The sequence below is a fragment of the Peromyscus californicus genome, unplaced genomic scaffold (genome assembly GCF_007827085.1).
Source record: "Peromyscus californicus insignis strain IS unplaced genomic scaffold, ASM782708v3 Scaffold_4__1_contigs__length_199733344, whole genome shotgun sequence".
Classification (NCBI taxonomy): Eukaryota; Metazoa; Chordata; class Mammalia; order Rodentia; family Cricetidae; genus Peromyscus; species Peromyscus californicus.
The window spans coordinates 23,194,251-23,213,539 of record NW_026294562.1 but is presented as its reverse complement, the minus strand read 5'-3'; the positions used below and the strand labels follow the sequence as shown (position 1 = coordinate 23,213,539).

Sequence of the window (19,289 nt, the reverse complement as noted above, 5' to 3'; positions counted from 1 at the left end):
AGTCCAGCCTGGTCTACAGAGTGAGCTCTAAGGTAGCTGGGACTGCATTGGGAGACCTTGTAGTATATTTGCAGTAGTGGACAGGTAAACAAATTTCAAATAAACTGTAAGATGTATGATATGGTGTGTGGGTGGGAATGGCTAGCAACAAGAAAGGGAAGCACCGTAACTGAATGTAACTTGGAGTGAATTTGAAGCTGGTGTCTATCAGACCTGTAGGAATAAATTGTTTCATCACTGAACCATTTGTTGAGAGGCCATATACTTCTCTTGAGCTTCCTAAAACCAAAAATGTAAGACTCTTTTTGTGATCTCTCCATTCTGCTGCACTGAACTGTATCCTGTGCTAGCTGTAAACTAGACTTCTTATCCTTATTCAAGCAGTATACTTACCCCAGGAGAGTCAGGGACTTTCCATTTTTCTTCACCATATTTACAGTTGAGTCTTTACCTTCATGGCTGGCCTTCACATCACATGCTGTCTGTTTTGTCTCTTCTTTCTCTTGTGTGTTTTGAGTAAAGAAGAGAAAATAAGAAATGGAGTTGCTATTCTTTTGTTTACATGTCTTTGAGAACATGGTACATTGCATGGTTCATCTGACTAAACAGTCTCGTGAAAGGAGATTTTTCCCAGGAAAGAAACTGGGTGTAGGATATGCAGATGGGTTGGTAGTCTGCATGTCTTTCAAGCACAGGTCAGTTTCTTCTCCTGCTGCACTCTCCAGGGTCTGTCAGGTTAAATTTGTACTTGTAAGTTATTTTTTCACTGTAATAAGTATGTTTGCAAACAACTTGTTAGAAAACACAGTCAAACTATTCCCAGGAAAAACACAACCCGAAGGCCGAGTTTACTTATGAAAACTTTGCAGTCACCACATCTGACCTGTTTGCTGCTGGGACAGAGACAACAAGCACAACACTGAGGTACTCTCTGCTGCTCCTGCTCAAGCACCCAGAAGTCACAGGTAAGGACACAAGTGGGAGGCTAGTCAGTTTCAGAAAGAAATCTTGTTTGTCTCAGAGAAGCCTCTGCTTTTAACCTTTTGTGCCACTAGCTATAATCTGTGAAGTGGGCTGTCTCAAGCCACAGAAAGAGTGATGCCTTCTAAAGTGAAGGCAGTATGGCTGTGGTGTAATCAGGAGAGTGCTATTCCAGAGTGTGGGCTTTATGGGAGGCTATTGTGTCAGCACAAGGTGTGAGATGAAAAGGAATGCCAGAAGAAAGGTGGCTCAGTTGTTAAGATGTATTGCTTTTGAAGACGACACTGGAGTTTGGTTCCCAGTACCCATGTTGCTCAGCTCACAAACCATCTGTAACTATTTGATTGACTCAGCTACAGTCAATCAAATATCCACATCCAGCCTCCCTGGGCTCCTACTCTCATGTGCAAATTTCCCACAAGATATACACATATACTTCCTTGAAAATGGAAAATCAATATTAAAAAATTGACAAATTAAATTGGCAAATTTCTCTTCTTAAAATTTGACTCATCTTTCTCCTTCAACCACCATATATATTCTTCATAGAGCAGACAACTATAGACTACACACACCTCTATCTATACATTATCATCTTCAGAGAACATTCTTGCCAAGTGTCTGTTATTAATGAAAAATTAAATCATTGACCTAAGAGATTCGGTCTTGCAATTTCTGTTTATCAAGGCTGAGGAGAAAATCATGGAAACTTTTAGAGAGATGAATCAGTGCTTTATAATGATTTAGTACTCAGACTGTACCAGAATTCTAAAGAGATGATGCTATTTTGTCTACTCATAAAAGACAGGTGTTCCCAGCCTTCCAAGCTTTCCATAAAGTTTACTATTTTTCTTGTCCCTCAAAAGATTGGGAAATGTCTTCCACTCAAGTGACTACAACCAATTAAGAATAAGTCATAGGCTGCAGGAAACCAGAGAAATCACAGAGGAGGATGAAGTGTCAGGTAGGCTGCTAGGCACCCAGAAAACATTCAATTCAGAATGAACCAGGTGGATGATGCCAGTTCGAGGGGGGAACCAGGAACCAAAGAGAGGTTAAGTGCTTTGTAGCCTGAGACTTCTCCACAAATGGACATTTATTGGTATGGCCTTGAAATTTCTACTTGAGCATTTAAAAATAAATCTAAATCTAAATGAAGATGTGAACTGATGAAGAGAAGCAGGATTAAAGCCAAGATAATACCTGTTGTCATAGTTATCTTACTAGGGTACAATTTTTGTGTAATTACAAAGATGTAAGCAATGGATAATGATACCACCAAAGTTGCTGTGTTAGAATTGGACAAAGAGGAAATGTGCGTATATGTGTTTGTCAACATTTGCTTATGTATAATAAATCTTGAAACCTGTAAACCCTTATCTCCACATGTCAAGAAATAATTTAATTTCTCTAACAATAGATAAGAAAGAAAAAGAATCATTACATAGAAATGTGGATCTGTATTTCAGAAGAAACTGCTAGTGTGTTTAGTGTGGCCATATTTGTGAAATAGGAGGGTGATAAATACCCTTGAAAATTATATACACACAGTACCACTATAATTCATTTCAATTTATTTATTTATTTTATGTGCATTGTTATTTTCTGCATGTATGTCTGTGTGAGAGTGTCTGATCCCCTGGAACTGGAATTACAAACAGTTGTGAGCTACCATGTGGGTGTTGGGAATTGAACCCAGGTTCTCTGGAAGAGCAGCCAGTGCTCTTAACCGCTGAGCCATCTCTACAGCCACATACTATAATCTAATTCAAAATATATTATATTATTTTGGTATAAATGTAACATTTTGTCAATAGTTTTATTTTGTAAGAGCTGTTTTTCTTGACTTACTGTTGTTCTCTTTGTTGCTTGAAATTAGTAATTGATATTGATTTCAGCTATACTGCTTTATAGGTAAGGGCTACTGTACTGTGACACACAGTATGTAGGAGAGATGTGTATTATGATACATTATATATTGCATATAGTATATTATATCATAGTAACTGTCATTTCCTTAGCACGTATTATGCATTCGTAATGCTGCTGAGTACCTTCATCAGGCTCCATTAGCCTGAGTTGTGATCAGTGTGCCATTTCTCTCTTATTCTGTCATTTCTCACTGTGTTGAACTAGCCAAAGTCCAGGAAGAGATTGACCATGTGATTGGTAGACACAGAAGCCCCTGCATGCAGGACAGGAGTCACATGCCCTACACAGATGCTGTGTTGCATGAGATTCAGAGGTACATTGACCTCCTTCCCACCAGTCTGCCCCATGCGGTGACCTGTGACATTAAATTCAGAAACTATCTCATTCCCAAGGTAAGCTTCCTTCTACATACCTTAATGCTACATACCTTCTTCTAGCATACCTTAATCTTGATCTTGATTCACAGTGTGATTGATTCCAATTTGCTTCCCTCATAAGATCAAAGAGGGGTAAACACCTCACATCTGGCAGCTGTATGTCGTGGTGTTTCTATTAAGAGTCTATAAATCTTTAGAACATGTCTCTACATGTCTTTCGAATTTGCTCTCCTTTAAAGGTAGTTCCTAGCCACCCTTAGCTGCTTAGATTTTAAAAAGAATATTCAGAGAAGTCCAGTTTGCCAATCTTAGGACTTTTTATCAGGGTAATAAGAAATGTGTTGTGTATTGTGTACGCACATTGTCCCATTAACTCTTTCAATTCAAATGTTTAGATTCCCATTATACTTTAGCTTTATATATTGTTTTTTCGAGACAGGGTTTCTCTGTGTAGTTTTGGTGCCTATCCTGGATCTTGCTCTGTAGACCAGGCTGGCCTTGAACTCATAGAGATCCACCTGCCTCTGCCTCCCAAGTGCTGGGATTAAAGGCATGTGCCACCGCTGCCCAGCTTATTTTATATTCTTAATTATGTTTTGTTTTCAGTGCAGTGGCTCCTGAATATTTCACTTATTATTTCCTGAACAGTATATAATTTTGTTGCTTTTGAGTTTATCATTCCTTTGCCATTTCTTTGTACCTGATTCTTGAACATCCACTTGATTTTTATCATTGTGATGACCTTATTTCTAGTAACCTTGAGAAGGTGACTATTCTTTGCCAATAACTTTATCTTGAGGTTGTTTTGCAAGTTTGAGATGCTTTTTACTGCTACCTGGATTAACATATTAACATTTCCTATTTCATATTCCTTAATTCTTATGCTCCTAATTTCTAATAACAACATTGTAATGACTAGAATTTCCAGGAGAGAGTTGGACACAGTTGGTGGTAGACATACATTTTTCATTTCTACTCTGTAGAGAGGTGTTGAAACTTACTATCCTATTTCTGAGAATGATGCTTTAAATAAATTTTAGTGGATTATCAAATAAGGAAATTTTCTCTGTTCTGTAATATCTAAAGGAGTTTTTTTGTGTGAACATTTCCATAATTTTATCAAATTCATTTACTTTATCCATGTGTGACTGTACTTATTGGAGGCACTTTGCTCACAAATGTCCGCATTTTACTTCTATGCACACAGTTGGATGTTCTCTGCTGTATGCTATTCATGGCTGTACTTTCTACCACTTCGAGACTTTGTTGCATTGTTTTTATTCATCAATTTTTTTTTATTTTTAAATATGAGTATGATGCTTTTTTACAGGAAGCTGTGTAAACTGTTCCCTGAAAAGCATCTGCTTGTATCGCCTTCCCTCAATCCTCTTTTGATCACTTAGTCATATCCTTGCAGTTCTGAGCAACACTTAGTAAAATACCAAATGTTCTGTTTGAAAATGCAACATTTCAGAGGATGATTATCCCCATCCAGAAAGAGTTCCTTTTCCACTAAGAAGTCAGAATTAAGTAACACTTTTGTCAATGACTCAGAATTGATATGAATAGAAGCGGTGGTTAACTCTAGGCATTAACTGACATTCTTTTGTCCCTCAAATACCAAGAATAATTGAATCCACAACTTTATAAAGCTTGCTAACACATTTTCTGCATTTATCTAGGCATTCTGGTTGTAAAGTTATGAGCTATATTTTTCATGCAAATCCTAGTCTTTATATCCTAACAATGTTTTCTAACACATGGTTTCTGATTATATATGTACATTTAAATCACCAGGTAAGCTACTCTTTCCATGTGAAGTCAGGACATTTCATGTTAAGAATGCAATAAAACGAAATTATATTGTTATCAGAAACTGAGTACTAAAGTTGGTAAGGCTGCAATTACTAATGCTATCCCAGGAAGAATAAGCAACTGATGAGTTTGGCAATAAGTGATGGTCTTGCTCTGGGGGTGACAGATCTGACACAAAGGTTAGGGCTTCAATCAGCTCTCCTTTCACCAAAAGGCATAAACAGCAGTAAACATCTTTTTCTTGAGATTTGAAACTGAGAGTAATATTAAGGAAAGTAATTTTTCTCCATTGTGAGTCAATAGAAAACAGATTGAGGAAACAATAGGATTTCCAACATCCCTGATTGATAACACCAGCTTTTGGAATCTGATAGAGGAAAGTGTAGCCATCTTCCAAATTGAAAGCCATTGGTGGTTCATCATCCTGTGTTGTGGCCTTGAGTCCAAAAAAGTCAGAGTCCCTGTGAATGATCTGTTCATGTTTTTCAGGCATAAGACTAGTAGAGACATGAGAAACATTTTGTAGGTAATTCTACTATGTTCAAATAAGGTAAATGACATTCTTCTATAGAGCCACTGATTTCAGGAGAGAAAGCTAAGAAATGATTAGAGAAATATTTACTTTAATTGGCCATATTTCAGAATTTCTCGGCCACAGGGATTCTACAGTTTGCTACTGAAATAGGAAAGCAATTACTGACAGTGTGTAAACTCTGTAATGGCTGTGACTACTGGCAATGGAAACTGAGATTTAAACTCTATAGCTTTTGACATATGAAAAATGGTTTTCAAAATTTCTTTTTGATTAAACATTCTCAGATCTTGAGCTAGTCAAAGGAGGTGAAAGACTGAATTTGCACAAGGAATATTTGTCTATGCTTAGAATGACTGTCTAATGGAATATTCTATAATTACTTAAGGTAGATCTGTATCCTATCTGAAAAAATATTTGTCAGTACCAGGTCTTAATGATTTTTCCTCATCATCTTCTAGACACATTCTTATTTTAGTTTTAAGTATAGCTCAGTAGCTATTTTTAAGTTAATTAGTACAGAGAATCGATCAAGCTTGATATTTTTCTCATTATTGAAATAACCTCATATTATTTGAAACAGATATTTTGAGAAAATGACTTCTTTTCCATTGAAAAAAATTTACTTACATTAGTTCACTAAAACATTGAAGTGACTCAATATAAAATAAAAATTATAGGTGTGTTATATAATAAATATATGAGAATTTTCTCTATTTTGTATTTTAAATTAAAATTTAAATAAATTAATGTGTAAATTTTAACATCTCTATTATATTCTATCACCTATATAACTATGTATGAATGCATGTATATATTTATAGCTCGATATTTCAGTATTTATGTTTCAGCAACATCTATTATTTTAGTACATAGTACTAATATCATTCATATGCCGTTCTCATTGATAAAATGATATTGTACAATATACAACCTATATTTAAATACCACAACAATTTTTATGAAATCACATTTATTGATTTATGTATGCATTTGTGTGTGTGTGTGTGTGTGTGTGTTTGTGTGTGTGTGTATGTGTACATGCCATGTGTGGTAGTCAGAGGACAACTTTTAGGAATTCTTTATTTTTTAAAATTATTTTATTTATTCATAGAGTATATTTTTATCTTATTCTGTTCTGTTCCCCAACTCTTTCCAGATTCCCTTCCTACCCACCCAAATTCATGCTTTCTTTCTTTTAAAAACAAAACAACTGAATGAAGAAGTGGCTAGGTTGTCAGTCATTTATTATATGTGACCTGCCTTGTCAATTTAAAAAAAAATAATTTATTTATTTTTATTTTATGTGCATTGATGGTTTGCCTGTATGTATGCCTGTGTGAGGGTGTTGGATCCCCTGGAACTGGAGTTACAGACAGTTGTGAGCTGCCATATGGGTGCTGGGAATTGAATCAGGGTCCTCTGGAAGAGCAGTCAGTGCTCTTAACTGCTGAGCCATCTCTGCAGCCCCTGCCTTGTCAATTTTTAAAATTATTCTAGCAGGCAATTAACTCCATTCATTTCCACAGACATATTATTGATCTATTCAACAGGCTCACAATGGGCACATTTGTCATATCAAAATACAAAAACCAAAGTGGCTAAACCAGAACAACTTATTGAGTATCCTAGGGAAGGTAAATGGAGTTGTGTCTTCAATCAGAAAGTGATTGGTTATTCCCTAACAATGGTGCTATATTTCAATTTTTATACTTGCCTGAACTGATGGTCCTGACCCGACTCACAAAATGGTTCTATTTCTGTGTCATCATCCTTTTATTTTTCATGTTGTTCTAAATGTAATAAAATCTCCATATTTGTTTAATCAAGCCAAACTTGTTAGTGAAAGCACTGAATAATGTTTTTTTTTATTACTTTTGGGTCCTGTTATTGCAGAAGGTATTTTTTAACGATATCAGACATGTATATGAAACATTCCTGTGATGTTTTCTGTATAGAAACAAACTTCCACATGAGTATGCAATGTGAATGGTGCGATAACAGCAGTGGTGAACAAGAGCAGTGGGTGTGATAGATACCAGTGTTAAATTAAGCTTGTTGATAATGAAAACAGACTCAGAAGTGTTGGCACCAAAATCCCATTACTTAGAACCTCAATTGCTGTTAGAGGCACTGAATGCAGATCACTGCCACAGGACTCCAGCTATTTATCTACCCTGTTTGTTACATGATCTTTCTGGCTATGCCTCAGCTCTTGTTTGGTAATGGTTTCCTCATCTCAAGATAAAAAAATGAAACTATGTGATACCTATTGTTCCTTTTAGCTCCATACCTTTTTAGGAAACTTGACTTGTCTATGCCTCTTATTTCTAGGGTACTACTGTAATAACATCACTGACATCTGTGCTACATGATGACAAAGAATTCCCCAACCCAAAGAGGTTTGATCCTGGACACTTTCTGGATGAGAACGGCAAGTTTAAAAAAAGTGACTACTCTATTCCTTTCTCAACAGGTAATCAAAATTTATTTTCAATACAACAAGGCAACTTGCAGGCATTACAACTTGAGGCTTACATTGTGCTTTCTCTTGGGACTGTAGATTAACTCTTTAGACATGATCAGATCACTACTCCCAATGCCCATGTACTTTCTCTGAGACAAAACATTATTACTGATAAGCCACATTAGAAGGACTTTAGAGTGTTGATCCATCCTTTCCAAATTCACAAAGCTAGCCCATAATGTGGTTAGATAATGGTTTACATTATCACAAAGCTACTATTGAAGTCTTTCTAGACAGTAAGATAGATTGCCCTTCTCTGAGGAAGGTATCTAACTCTATGGCATGATTCAATGTCTTCTCTGTGGTGCTTCTCAGTTCACAATTTTAGGCAGATACAAGTCTCTCCAAGTACAGAATAAAAGCATCACACTCAGTAAGGGTAGCAGAAGAGCAAACCCAAAGGAACGGTTGTGATGGTGGGAAACACAAGATACCAGAAGGAGGCAGGTGAAAATTGTAGGGAATAATTTGCTTATCTTTTGCTTCTTGTACCCCACTGCAAAATATGAGATGGACTAGGCAAGATGACAACCCAGAGAACACATGTGAGATGCCTGAAAAGGCAACAAGAGAAGGGGAACAGGCAAGGCATTGTAAGGAGGTAATGAATAACAACAGTGGGGCTTCTCATCCTGGGTGTCAGAAAATCTTCCAAATAACTCTAGAATGTCAGGATGCACTGTGATGTTCACAGAACACCCTTCCCAAGTCATGACCCAGAGAGCAAACTCCTGGATTTCTACACCTGATGTGTGCTAAGTTTCCAGCCATGGAACCTCCCTTGCTGATATTGTGACTTTGGATGTCTGCTTTTTATCTCGTATTATAGACACCGCGATGACAAAGACCAAACCTTTTTTTAAGAATACATATTTTGACACACTTGAGGAAAACAAAACCAGAAAACCATTTTTCAGAAATTCTTGCTGAGGGTGATATTTTATTTATGTTGAAGATAAGAAAGAGAAAATTATGTTTGGCTACATCTTGAATGTAGTATAGGCATTTAGCCAACAAAATTATAAAAGTTTTGAATACTCATGGTTCTTAGACATCATTGGAGCTGACAGTAGGGGGTTGAAGGCTGTAAGAAAAGCTTGTAAAACTCAGACTGGGAATAGGAAAGATGAGCAGTGTGGATGTTTCTAGTTCTAAGGATGGGGACATGAAATATAAAAGGGTAGTTCTTATGTGGGACGGAGATACTTAAGTCAGTGCTTTTAATGAAGCCAATATTCACTATTTTCTTTTTATAAATATTATTACTTATACAAGCTAATGGGTTTCACATTGACTGAACTCTTGGCCTGAAGTTTCGTAGGTAGATGTTCCAAGGACCTGGCATCTATTGTGCTGCCCAGACAGGAAGCTGAAGCTGCTTTCTAGTGCACTGCAGCCGGCGAGGATCAGGGCTAGCTCTCCTTCCTACTCTTGTGACTCCAGGGGCCAGCTCTCTCACCTGCCACAGGTGGTAATGGGTGAGGAGGGAGGTTATCATTCTCTCACCCAGGCCGCCACATGGCAGATGAGGTGGGAGCCAGGGTCAGCTCTCCTGCTCTCCTGCCCTCAGGGATGGCTCACCTGCGTCCCTGACCAGGTCAGCTCTAGTGTGCTTCCTAGGTGAGGTACATGCCTATGGTGAGGGGTGGGGTGTGTGTGTGTGAGCTCTTCCCTGAGGAGTAAGGCCAGCTTGCTGCTGCAATATCCAGCAAGGGGCAGGACCAGCCATCCCAGGGCCAGTGAAGGGTGGGGCTGGTTCAACACAGCGTGGTTCCAATGAACACCAGCCATGGATACACCCACTCTCTTGCATCATTAATGTTTGCAAAACTTGTACCAGACAGGTGATAATGTCAGGTTGTTCTGCTAGGCCCCTTTGGATCAAGAATACAGTGAGTCCTGACTTTGGACCCCGTAGAAACATTTTCCTAGACTATTGTTTTAGAGCTGACAACTTTATTTATTTATTTATTTATTTATTCATTCATTCATTTACTCATTTAACATATCAATCACTGTTCCCCTTCCTCCCATCCCACGCCCCATTCACTCCTCATAGGGGTAAGCCCCTCTCCTCTGCATCAAGGTTGAGTAAGGCATTGTACCATAGGGAATGGGCTCTAAAAAGTTAGTTCATGTACCTGGGATAGGTCCTGGTCTCATTGCCAGGGTCCCCCCAAACAGATCAAGCCACACAACTGACACCCACATTTAGAGGACCTAGTTTGGTCTTATGCAGTCTACCCAGCTGTCAATCCAGAGTCTGTGAGCTTCCACTAGCTCAGGTCAGCTGTCTCTGTGTTTTTTTTCCATCGTGATCTTGACCCTCTTTTGTTCCTATAGTTCCTCCTCCCTCTCTTCATTTGAACTCCAGGAGCTCTGCCAAGTGCTTGGCTGTGGGGCTCTGCATTTCCTCCACAAGTCACTATCTGTACTCACTCATAAGTGGATATTAGACACAAAGTGAAGGATAACCAGGCTACAATCCACAACCCCAGAGAAGCTAGGTAAAGGAGAGGACCCTAAGAGGGATATTCATGGACTGCTCCAGGAAGGGGAAAGAGTTAAGATCTCCTGGATAAACTGGGGTGGGGGGCAGGGAGTAGAGGGGATGGAGATGACTGAGTCTGGGGTGGGATAAGAGTAAGCCAGTATGGGGTTAGGGAGAAACCTAGTGCTAGGGAAAAGTCTTCAGGAACCCACAAGACTCCTAGCAATGGTGGAGAGGGTACCTGGAGCTGGCAGCTCTTGTGTTGGCATTCTCAGTTCAGATTTTCTCCTTTCAAATAAGTTTGCATTTTTATGCATTAGAGCCCTAAATGGGTTGGGTGCTGTTCTCAGGCCACTTTCTCAATTGTTCCAGAACAGAGTATATGGTTACTTTTTAATGCCACTAATCTCTTCCACAGCCACAGCATTGTCTGTATCCTTTTTGTCTGCTTTGTTAGACTCTCTGATGTTCCTGTTCCACATGTTTTCTCTCTCTGTGGACCCTGATAAGAAGTGTGATCAATAGCCATGATGAAGCCTAAATGCTATCCTGTCTTGAAGCTTCTTCCACCAAACAAACTAGTTCATTACAAACAACCCAACCTCACTTAAACTTTTGGAGTACAGGGAATGACCAGATGCTTTGCTTAAATGTGACATGAATGGCCTTTAGATCATTTCTCACAGAGTCCTTGAAATTTCCAGCAGAATGGCATATTGATCTCTGCTTAGTGAACATTAGAGCTTCACTAGCCTATAGCTACAAACTCTTCCATGTTCCTCCCACAAGGCAATTCCTAAGAATCACATGCTGAGGTTAATCACTGCAACAGACCTACTCCATATCAATTTTCTGTACAAGTCAATTTTTTTGTTCTTACAACCAAATATTTGTCAAGGACCAACTTAAAGGTTTGCATTTTGAAGGCATATGGTGTATTAGGGTAGAGAAAGCAGGGTAGTAGGTGTCTTCCTTGAGGCTGGAGAGTGCAGCTGGAATCTTTCACATTCTCACATCATGATGGAACAGGAGGAAGAGAGTAGGTGAGAAGTGGGGGCAGACTATAAAACTTGAAGGACTGCTTCTAGTCACTGACCTCCGATATTGAGGTCATTTCCTAAAGGGTCCACAGCATTGTAGAACAGTATTACCAACTGGGGACCAAATGTTTAAACCTATTATTCTTTAAAGAATGTTTCATATTTGTATTCAAACCACAACAAGGTTTATGTCAAAGAAAGACTCTCCTTAAGCAACTGTCTCAGGTGGCCACTGCCTACCCAGTCACAGTTGAGGGGTATCCATGGGGACTTTGCTTAACTCTCAGAGTAATTTAATTCCTGTAATTAGGACTTATCTGTTAAGATAGCTATGGGCTAGAGTGTCTGCTATGAGACACATGAGGGTTTTGATAAAGTTTTCTGATCATTAAGACTGCTAGCCACCTGTTTATTTAAGCTATTTTGTCTGTATGGTGCGGTCTTAGTACATAGTACAATGCTATGTCTCTTTTTCTTTTACCTTTATCCCCTTTGAGGGAAGAGTCCCTTCCTTATTCAGGTGTTAGTCCTGGGAACAGAGGTACTCTGCTGCTATTTCTTTTATTCTCCACATTTTCTGGAGTACTCAGCTTTCCTTTTCACAGCATCACTTCCCAAGGCCCAGCAAGGCCACTCACTCATGGCCACTGGCAATTACTTATGTCTTCCTTTGTTTCCATCCTGTGGATGAGACTTACAGTGTTCCATGTTGCTACTCCACCATCTTGAAATTATTATCTAAATATTTTAATGTTATATTTGCTAATATTAAGTATGGAGAAAATATCTCCACTTTTTCTCTATTTATCCACCCAATGGTCCATTTCTCCATCCCTCCAATTATTTGTCTAATAATTATGATAACATCTAGGGGTACAGGAAAGGATTTGATTTCTTTGCCAACTTGAATTAAAAGGCACAAAAGACATAATGACAACATTCATCTAAATTTTATGGAAAGGGAAAACCCACATACACTATATAGCAGAACACACAAAGAAACCAACTCTGTGCATGGGATGGGGAACCTGAGTTGGTTTCCAAGTCAGCCTGAAGGGTTCTTAAATGATTAGAGCAGGGGATGGATTACCTTTCTCTAAACCAGAATAGGCTGGTTTAGGCTACAGTGGCAGGTTGATCAACTTGGACAAAGACAGGAAAAACTACTTAGAAAACTAAGTAGTTCTACCAAAGAGGCATGTTGGCAGGAGATTTGAAAGTCTCTCCAAACAGTTTTGCAAATGGGTAAGAGCCTGCCAATTCTTTGTTTTAGATAAGAACTCAGAAGTCCACCTTCTTAAGTGAAAGTACATTCATCTATCCAGGATCTCTTTGTCTGCTTCCTGGGGAGCGGTCTGAGTATGAAATTCCTTGATAGATATGTATTCTTTAGACATATTCTTTCTTATTTGCAGGAAAACAAATTTGTGTGGGAGAAGGCCTGGCCCGAATGGAGTTGTTTTTATTCCTGACCACCATTTTGCAGAACTTTAATCTGAAATCTCCAGTTGACCCAAAAGACCTTGATACCACTGCAGTTGCCAATGGATTTGTTTCTGTGCCACCAGAGTTCTGGATCTGCTTCATCCCAGTCTGAATGAATACCACGTGCTTCTTTCTGCAGTCTCTTCTTTTTTTTTTTTTTTTTTTTTTTGGTTTTTCGAGACAGGGTTTCTCTGTGTAGCTTTGCGCCTGTCCTGGAACTCACTTGGTAGTCCAGGCTGGCCTCGAACTCACAGAGATCCGCCTGGCTCTGCCTCCCGAGTGCTGGGATTAAAGGCGTGCGCCACCACCGCCCGGCACTGCAGTCTCTTCTTACAGGGCACAGTTGACCTCTTCTGTCAGGCATGTCTCCCTGGCCTCCCATCTCACATTGCCTCATCTCCTCAAAATCCAGGGAATGCCTGTCTTCCATTCTGGCTAACTTCTAGGGTCACCCCCAAACACATCTGCAATTCCTTATGCTGTGCAATGATTTATTGTCTTTAGCATTGCTGACTCTTATCTCATGCCAAATTATTTCAGCTAAAACTGAAAAAAATGATTATAATGTGAGGTGAAGTTCAGCATCACCTAGACCTTGTGTGTTTTAAATAAAAGCATTATAATTCTGGTCAGTTTTTAGTTTCCTCTTTTTTTTTTTTGATATGGTCTCATGGTGTCCAGGCTGTACTCAAACTCTATGCAGCTGAACATGACCTTAAATTTCACATCTTTCTGCTTCTATTTACCACATGCTGGGATTCCATGTATGTTCCCTTACACCCTGATGATCTGTCCTCCTTTTGTTCACAAGGCAGGTAAAAATGGATTAAGACAATGTTCCAAGGTGCCTTTGTTTCTTCATCATGTTATGTACTGAATAAGAGCAAGAGATGGAAGGCTCTTTAGCTGGGTGTCACCAATAATTATTTCAGGTTTGGAACTGAATGAGAAAAATTATGTTCAAAAGGGAAATAAAAGCTCAAACAGTGAGAGAATTCTACATTGATATGACTTCTTTCCATTTGTTAATGTTACCATGAACATGGCACTTGGGAATGCCTTTTATGAAATATACTTCTTTGATGATCCCACAAAATCATTAAGACATTTAAAAATTTTTTCCTGAATCTTGGATCCATTTATTTTATATGAAAGAACTTAGTGGGAGGGTCACTACATGATTGACTTGAATTCATTCAGGTACATTCATAACAATCTTATGAATGACTTAAGTTTTTATTAGGATGAATTTGAGGAGATAAAAATCAATACAAAAACCTTTTCTGTATGTTCTTAATAAGAAAGATTTTTAATGTTTTGTCCTAGTTTCAATTTTTCAGGCACAACGAAGGTAAGAAAGAAATAGAGTCCCCAAAGTACATGCAAGTCCACATAACGGTCAGCACAGTTGCCATAAAGGGAGGAGGTAGAAAGTCCCCTGTGTTTAGTGTTACCTAGCATTAAAGGAGACATAGCTTTGAAACAGAGATGAGCTGAGGAGCACCTCCATGTAGTAGAAAGTTTTTCTGTGTCCCAGCTTGCCAGCAGTCGGGACAAATCTCTCCCACTTGCATCCCCCAAATAAACACAAAGAGGCTTATATTCATTAAAACTGCTCAGCTTACTATTGACTAGCCCTTACACTTAAACTCAAGCCCATTTATGTTAATCTATATGTCACCACATTTTCCATAGCTTTACCTGTGTGCCTTACATGCTGCTTCCTGGACAGCAGGCTGGCATCTCCTGACTCAGCCTTCTTCTTCCCAGAATTCTCCTTGTCTGCTTATCCTGTCTATACTTCCTGCCTGGTTACTGTCCAATCAGCACTTTATTAAACCAGTGTACAAAAGCATTCCTCCACAGCACCTCCAGCCTATAGAAATTTTTCTAAAGAATTTTTGGAATTTCAGGGAGCACTTATCTCTAAGTGGTTTTTGGGTTTTGTTGGGTTTTTTTTGTTTGTTTTTTAAAGAAAGAAGCTTGAGCTCACCTGCATCCAAGGGGAACTCAGAATCTCTACATTTTCACTTAAAATGTCTATGAAGGAAAGAAAATCCTGATCTTTATAATCAAAACGCTTCTGGAAAACAATGGAGCAGATGACATTGCATGGAGCACAGCCCAGGATGAATGTGGGATTACAGGGTGAGCCTTGAGAGTTGGGAACAATTGTAAAATGCCACTGAAATATATGTGTGTAAAAACACTGTATCTCTTAACGAGTAAAAGAACTTATAACAATTTAAGCAAGACTTACTCACAGACGGCCTGGTAGACATAACAATATGCATTACATCTGTGCATCATTTTTATGTTTAATATGATTTCAGTTATCTGGCCATTTTTCCAAATCATGAAATTGAGTATACTCAGTTTTCATCTTGTACTTTTATTGACTGGCCTGTTACCCTAGGGGGTCTGTTGTTTTGGGAGGGGGAAATGGGACTTTTAAAATCTTCAGCAATTCAAGAATTCTGGGGAGATCCACATCTGTTTTTGAAGCCTCTAAACAATATGATACAAACATGCATGGGGATGGACAGCAGGTGGATCTGGGATGAGGTGAGGGTGTAAATATAATCAAAACACACTGTACAAACTTCTCAAAGAACAAATAAAAATGAAGGGGGAAAGTATCTCCCCCCCCAAAAAAAAAAGAGGAAAGGGAAAGAATGATAGGAACTTAGGAACTTCTCCAGGACCTAATAACAAGATAGAAGTCTGTGATGAGTAACACTCATCATTGGTTTTACTCAGTTCCTCCACAAGACAGAGAGCATCTTCTTGAACATGGTCCTTAATGCTCCTCTTCCCCATCCCAAAGTTTCACAGAGTCGTGAGTGAGGAAGGATCTCATCTCTTTCCAGATCCTCCCACCACTGAAAACAATGCCTAAAAGAAAGAGCAGAAATGGGTAGGGAGATATCAAGTAAGGAAGGGGTGCTGATGGGTGGTTGCCACACAGAAAGCCAAGCTGGGTCTGAACAAGTTTTTAAGATTACATTTCTCAGATTCCCTGTGACCACAGCCCAACATACATACACAGACACATAGGTGCATAGACATGTAGACTCATGGACATGTAGGCGCATGGAAACTTACCATGGCTTTTAGCAATGTTATCAGCCACTGGAAAGCTTCCTCTTCCAGCAAACCCTTCTCCATGATCAATCAAGTTTTCTTTCACAACTTCATATCCATGCAACATCACAGCTTCCTGCCCAAGTACAGAGTGAGCACAGGGCCATAGACTTTTGAAAATTAGAAAATAAAGAGAGTAATTTAAAGTGGAGCAAAATAATGTCAGTGTTTGCAAGGCCATGCCTACCGAAAGGCCAGATAGGCTGCCCATGGACCTTCTCCACTGTTTCTGTTACTACAGACCCAATTATCATGGTTGCCGCTAGTGCTGCAGCAGAACACCAGCTGCAGCTTCCCCCACCCCCCGTCCACACCTCCTGTGGATCCCACAGACCACCCCACCCTATCCTTCCCTCTCTGCCTCTTGGCTGTATCCCATACCCCAACTTAACCACAGGCCACACCTGCCAGCAGACCAAGTAGGATGCCCATGGGCCTACCCCACTCTCGCTGTTACCCAGAACCAATACTCAGGGTCACGCCTAGAATTGCAACAGACCAATTCTTCTTGGCCTCCCCCTCCCTAGGCTCCAAAACCAGCAAACGTTCCAATGAGTACACCAGATGAGCAGGCCAGGAAAAGCACCAACACACTCTGAAAATTTGGAGTAGAAACAGAAACGAAGGTACAAAACACCCACCCAACCAAGATAAACCAAGAAACTAGCACCTAGACCTATAACCACCCCAAACCCAGATGCCTAGATGCTAATGTAAGAACACAATAACAGCCAGGACAATACATCTCCACTTAAACTTGGCTATTCTACCACAGCAGACCCTGATTATTCCAGCATAGCTAGAGCACAAAAAAAGATCTTAAACCAACTATGTGAAGATAAAAAAAGTGCTTAGAGGAAATAACTAAATAACTTAAAGAAATCCAGGAAAACAAAAACAAACAATTAGAGTAAATAAATAAGCCCCACAAAGAAAGCCAGAAATACAAATAAACAATTGGAGGAGATGAATTAATTCTTTAAAGAAAGCCAAGAAAAAACAAACAAGTTTAAGTAAACAAGTAAAACTGTTCATGAACTGAAAATGGAAATAGAGCAATAAAGAAAACACAAACTGAGGGAATCCTAAAAACGGGAAGTCTAGGTAAATGAACAGGAACTACAGAGGCAAGCTTCACCAATAGAATACAAGAAATGAAAGAGAATCTCAGGCATTTAAGATACAATAGAAGAAATGAATACATCAGTCAAAGAAAATGTTAAACTTAAAAACTTCCTAACACAAAACATCCAGGAAATACTATGAAAAGACCAAGCCTAAGGTAATAGAAATAGAGGAAGAACAAAAATATCAACTCAAAGACCCAGAAAACATTTTCAACAAAATCATAGAAGAAAACTTTCCTAACCTAAAGAAGGAGATGCCTATAAAGGGACAAGAAGCATACCAAATATCAAATAGATTGGGCCAGAGAAGAAAGTTCCATTGCCTCATAATATTAAAAACACAAAGCATACAGAGCAAAGAAAGAATATTAAAAGCTGCAGAGGAAAAAAAACGAAGAAACATATAAAGGCAGAACTGTTCAAGTCACACCTGATTTCTCAATGGGGATTCTAAAAGAAAAAAGAGCTTGGAAAGATGTGTTTCAGACTCTAAGAGACCATAGATGCCAGTCCAGATTACTATATCCAGAAAAAGTCTCAATCACCACAGATGGAGAAAATAAGATATTCCATCATAAAGTCAAATTTAAACAATACCTATTTGCAATCCAGCCCTACAAAAGTTTCTAGAAAGAAAAATCCAAAACAAGGAGATTAACTACATTCAATACATGGGAAATAATCTTACACCAGCATAACCAAAACACACACACACACACACACACACACACACACACACACACACACACACACTCTAAACCACCCCCATCATCATCAACAACAAAATAACAGAAATTAACAATCATTGGTCATTGATATCTCTCAATATCAATGGCTTCAATTCCCCAATAAAAAGACACAAATTAACAGAATGAATGAGAAAATTGAATCTATCCTTCTGCCTCATCCAATAAATACACCTCAACATCAAGGAGAGACATTACCTCAGGGTAAAGGGTTGGATAAAGATATTCCAAGCAAATGGACTTAAAAAACAAACTGGTGTAGCCATTTTAATATCTAAAAGAATAGACTTCAAAACAAAATTAATTAAAATCAGGAACAAGACAATGCTGTCTACTCTCTCCATATCTACTCAATATAGTACTTGAGTTCTAGCTAGAGCAGTAAGACAACTAAAGGACATCAAGGAGATATAAATTGGAAAGGATGAATTCAAAGTATCGTTATTTGCAGATAATATAGTAGTACACATACATGACTCTGAGAATTGCATTAGGGAACACCTACAGCTAATAAATATCTTCAACAAAGTGGCAGGATACAAGATTAACTCAAAAATATCAGTAGGCCACCTATATGCAAATGGCAAACAGGCTAAGAAAGTATTCAGGGAAACAATACCCTTCATAATAACCTCAAATAATATAGAATATCTTGAGGTAACTAACCAAGCAAATGAAAACCTTATATGATAAAACTTCAAGTCTTTGAAGGAAGAAACTGAAGAAGATATCAGAAGATGGGAAGATCTCCCATGCTCATGGATCAGTAAGATTAACAAAGTAAAAATTGCCAACCTACCAAAAGCAATCAATAGATTCAATTAAATCCCATCAAAATTCCAACACAATTTTATACAGACGTTGTAAGGACAAATCTCTACTTCACATGGACAAATAAAAAACCCAGGAGAGTTAAAACAATCCTGAACAATAAAAGAACTGCTGGAGGTATCACAATCCCTTATTTCAAGTTGTACTACAGAGCTATAGTAATAAAAAGCACGTAGGATTGCCATAAAAACTGACACATTGATCAATGGAATTAAACTGAAGACATAGACATAAATCTACATATATGGACACCTGATTTTG

The 19,289-nt window shown here is 38.6% G+C and overlaps 1 protein-coding gene and 1 pseudogene across 1 annotated transcript in view; one reads left to right on the top strand and one right to left on the bottom strand.

Annotated features, from left to right (window-relative positions):
• LOC128095208 (cytochrome P450 2C42-like) overlaps nucleotides 1-13,295 on the top strand; it is a 47,569-nt gene extending 34,274 nt beyond the window's left edge. The window contains exons 8-11 of the mRNA XM_052714003.1: nucleotides 824-965; nucleotides 3,118-3,305; nucleotides 7,972-8,113; nucleotides 13,111-13,295. Coding sequence (XP_052569963.1) covers nucleotides 824-965; nucleotides 3,118-3,305; nucleotides 7,972-8,113; nucleotides 13,111-13,292 — 654 coding nt within the window. The 3' untranslated portion in view covers nucleotides 13,293-13,295. The remainder of the gene's footprint in view (nucleotides 1-823; nucleotides 966-3,117; nucleotides 3,306-7,971; nucleotides 8,114-13,110) is intronic.
• A 1,854-nt stretch (nucleotides 13,296-15,149) lies between these two features.
• LOC128095207 (cytochrome P450 2C26-like) lies at nucleotides 15,150-16,438 on the bottom strand (annotated as a pseudogene).
• Between the last annotated feature and the right edge of the window lie 2,851 nt (nucleotides 16,439-19,289).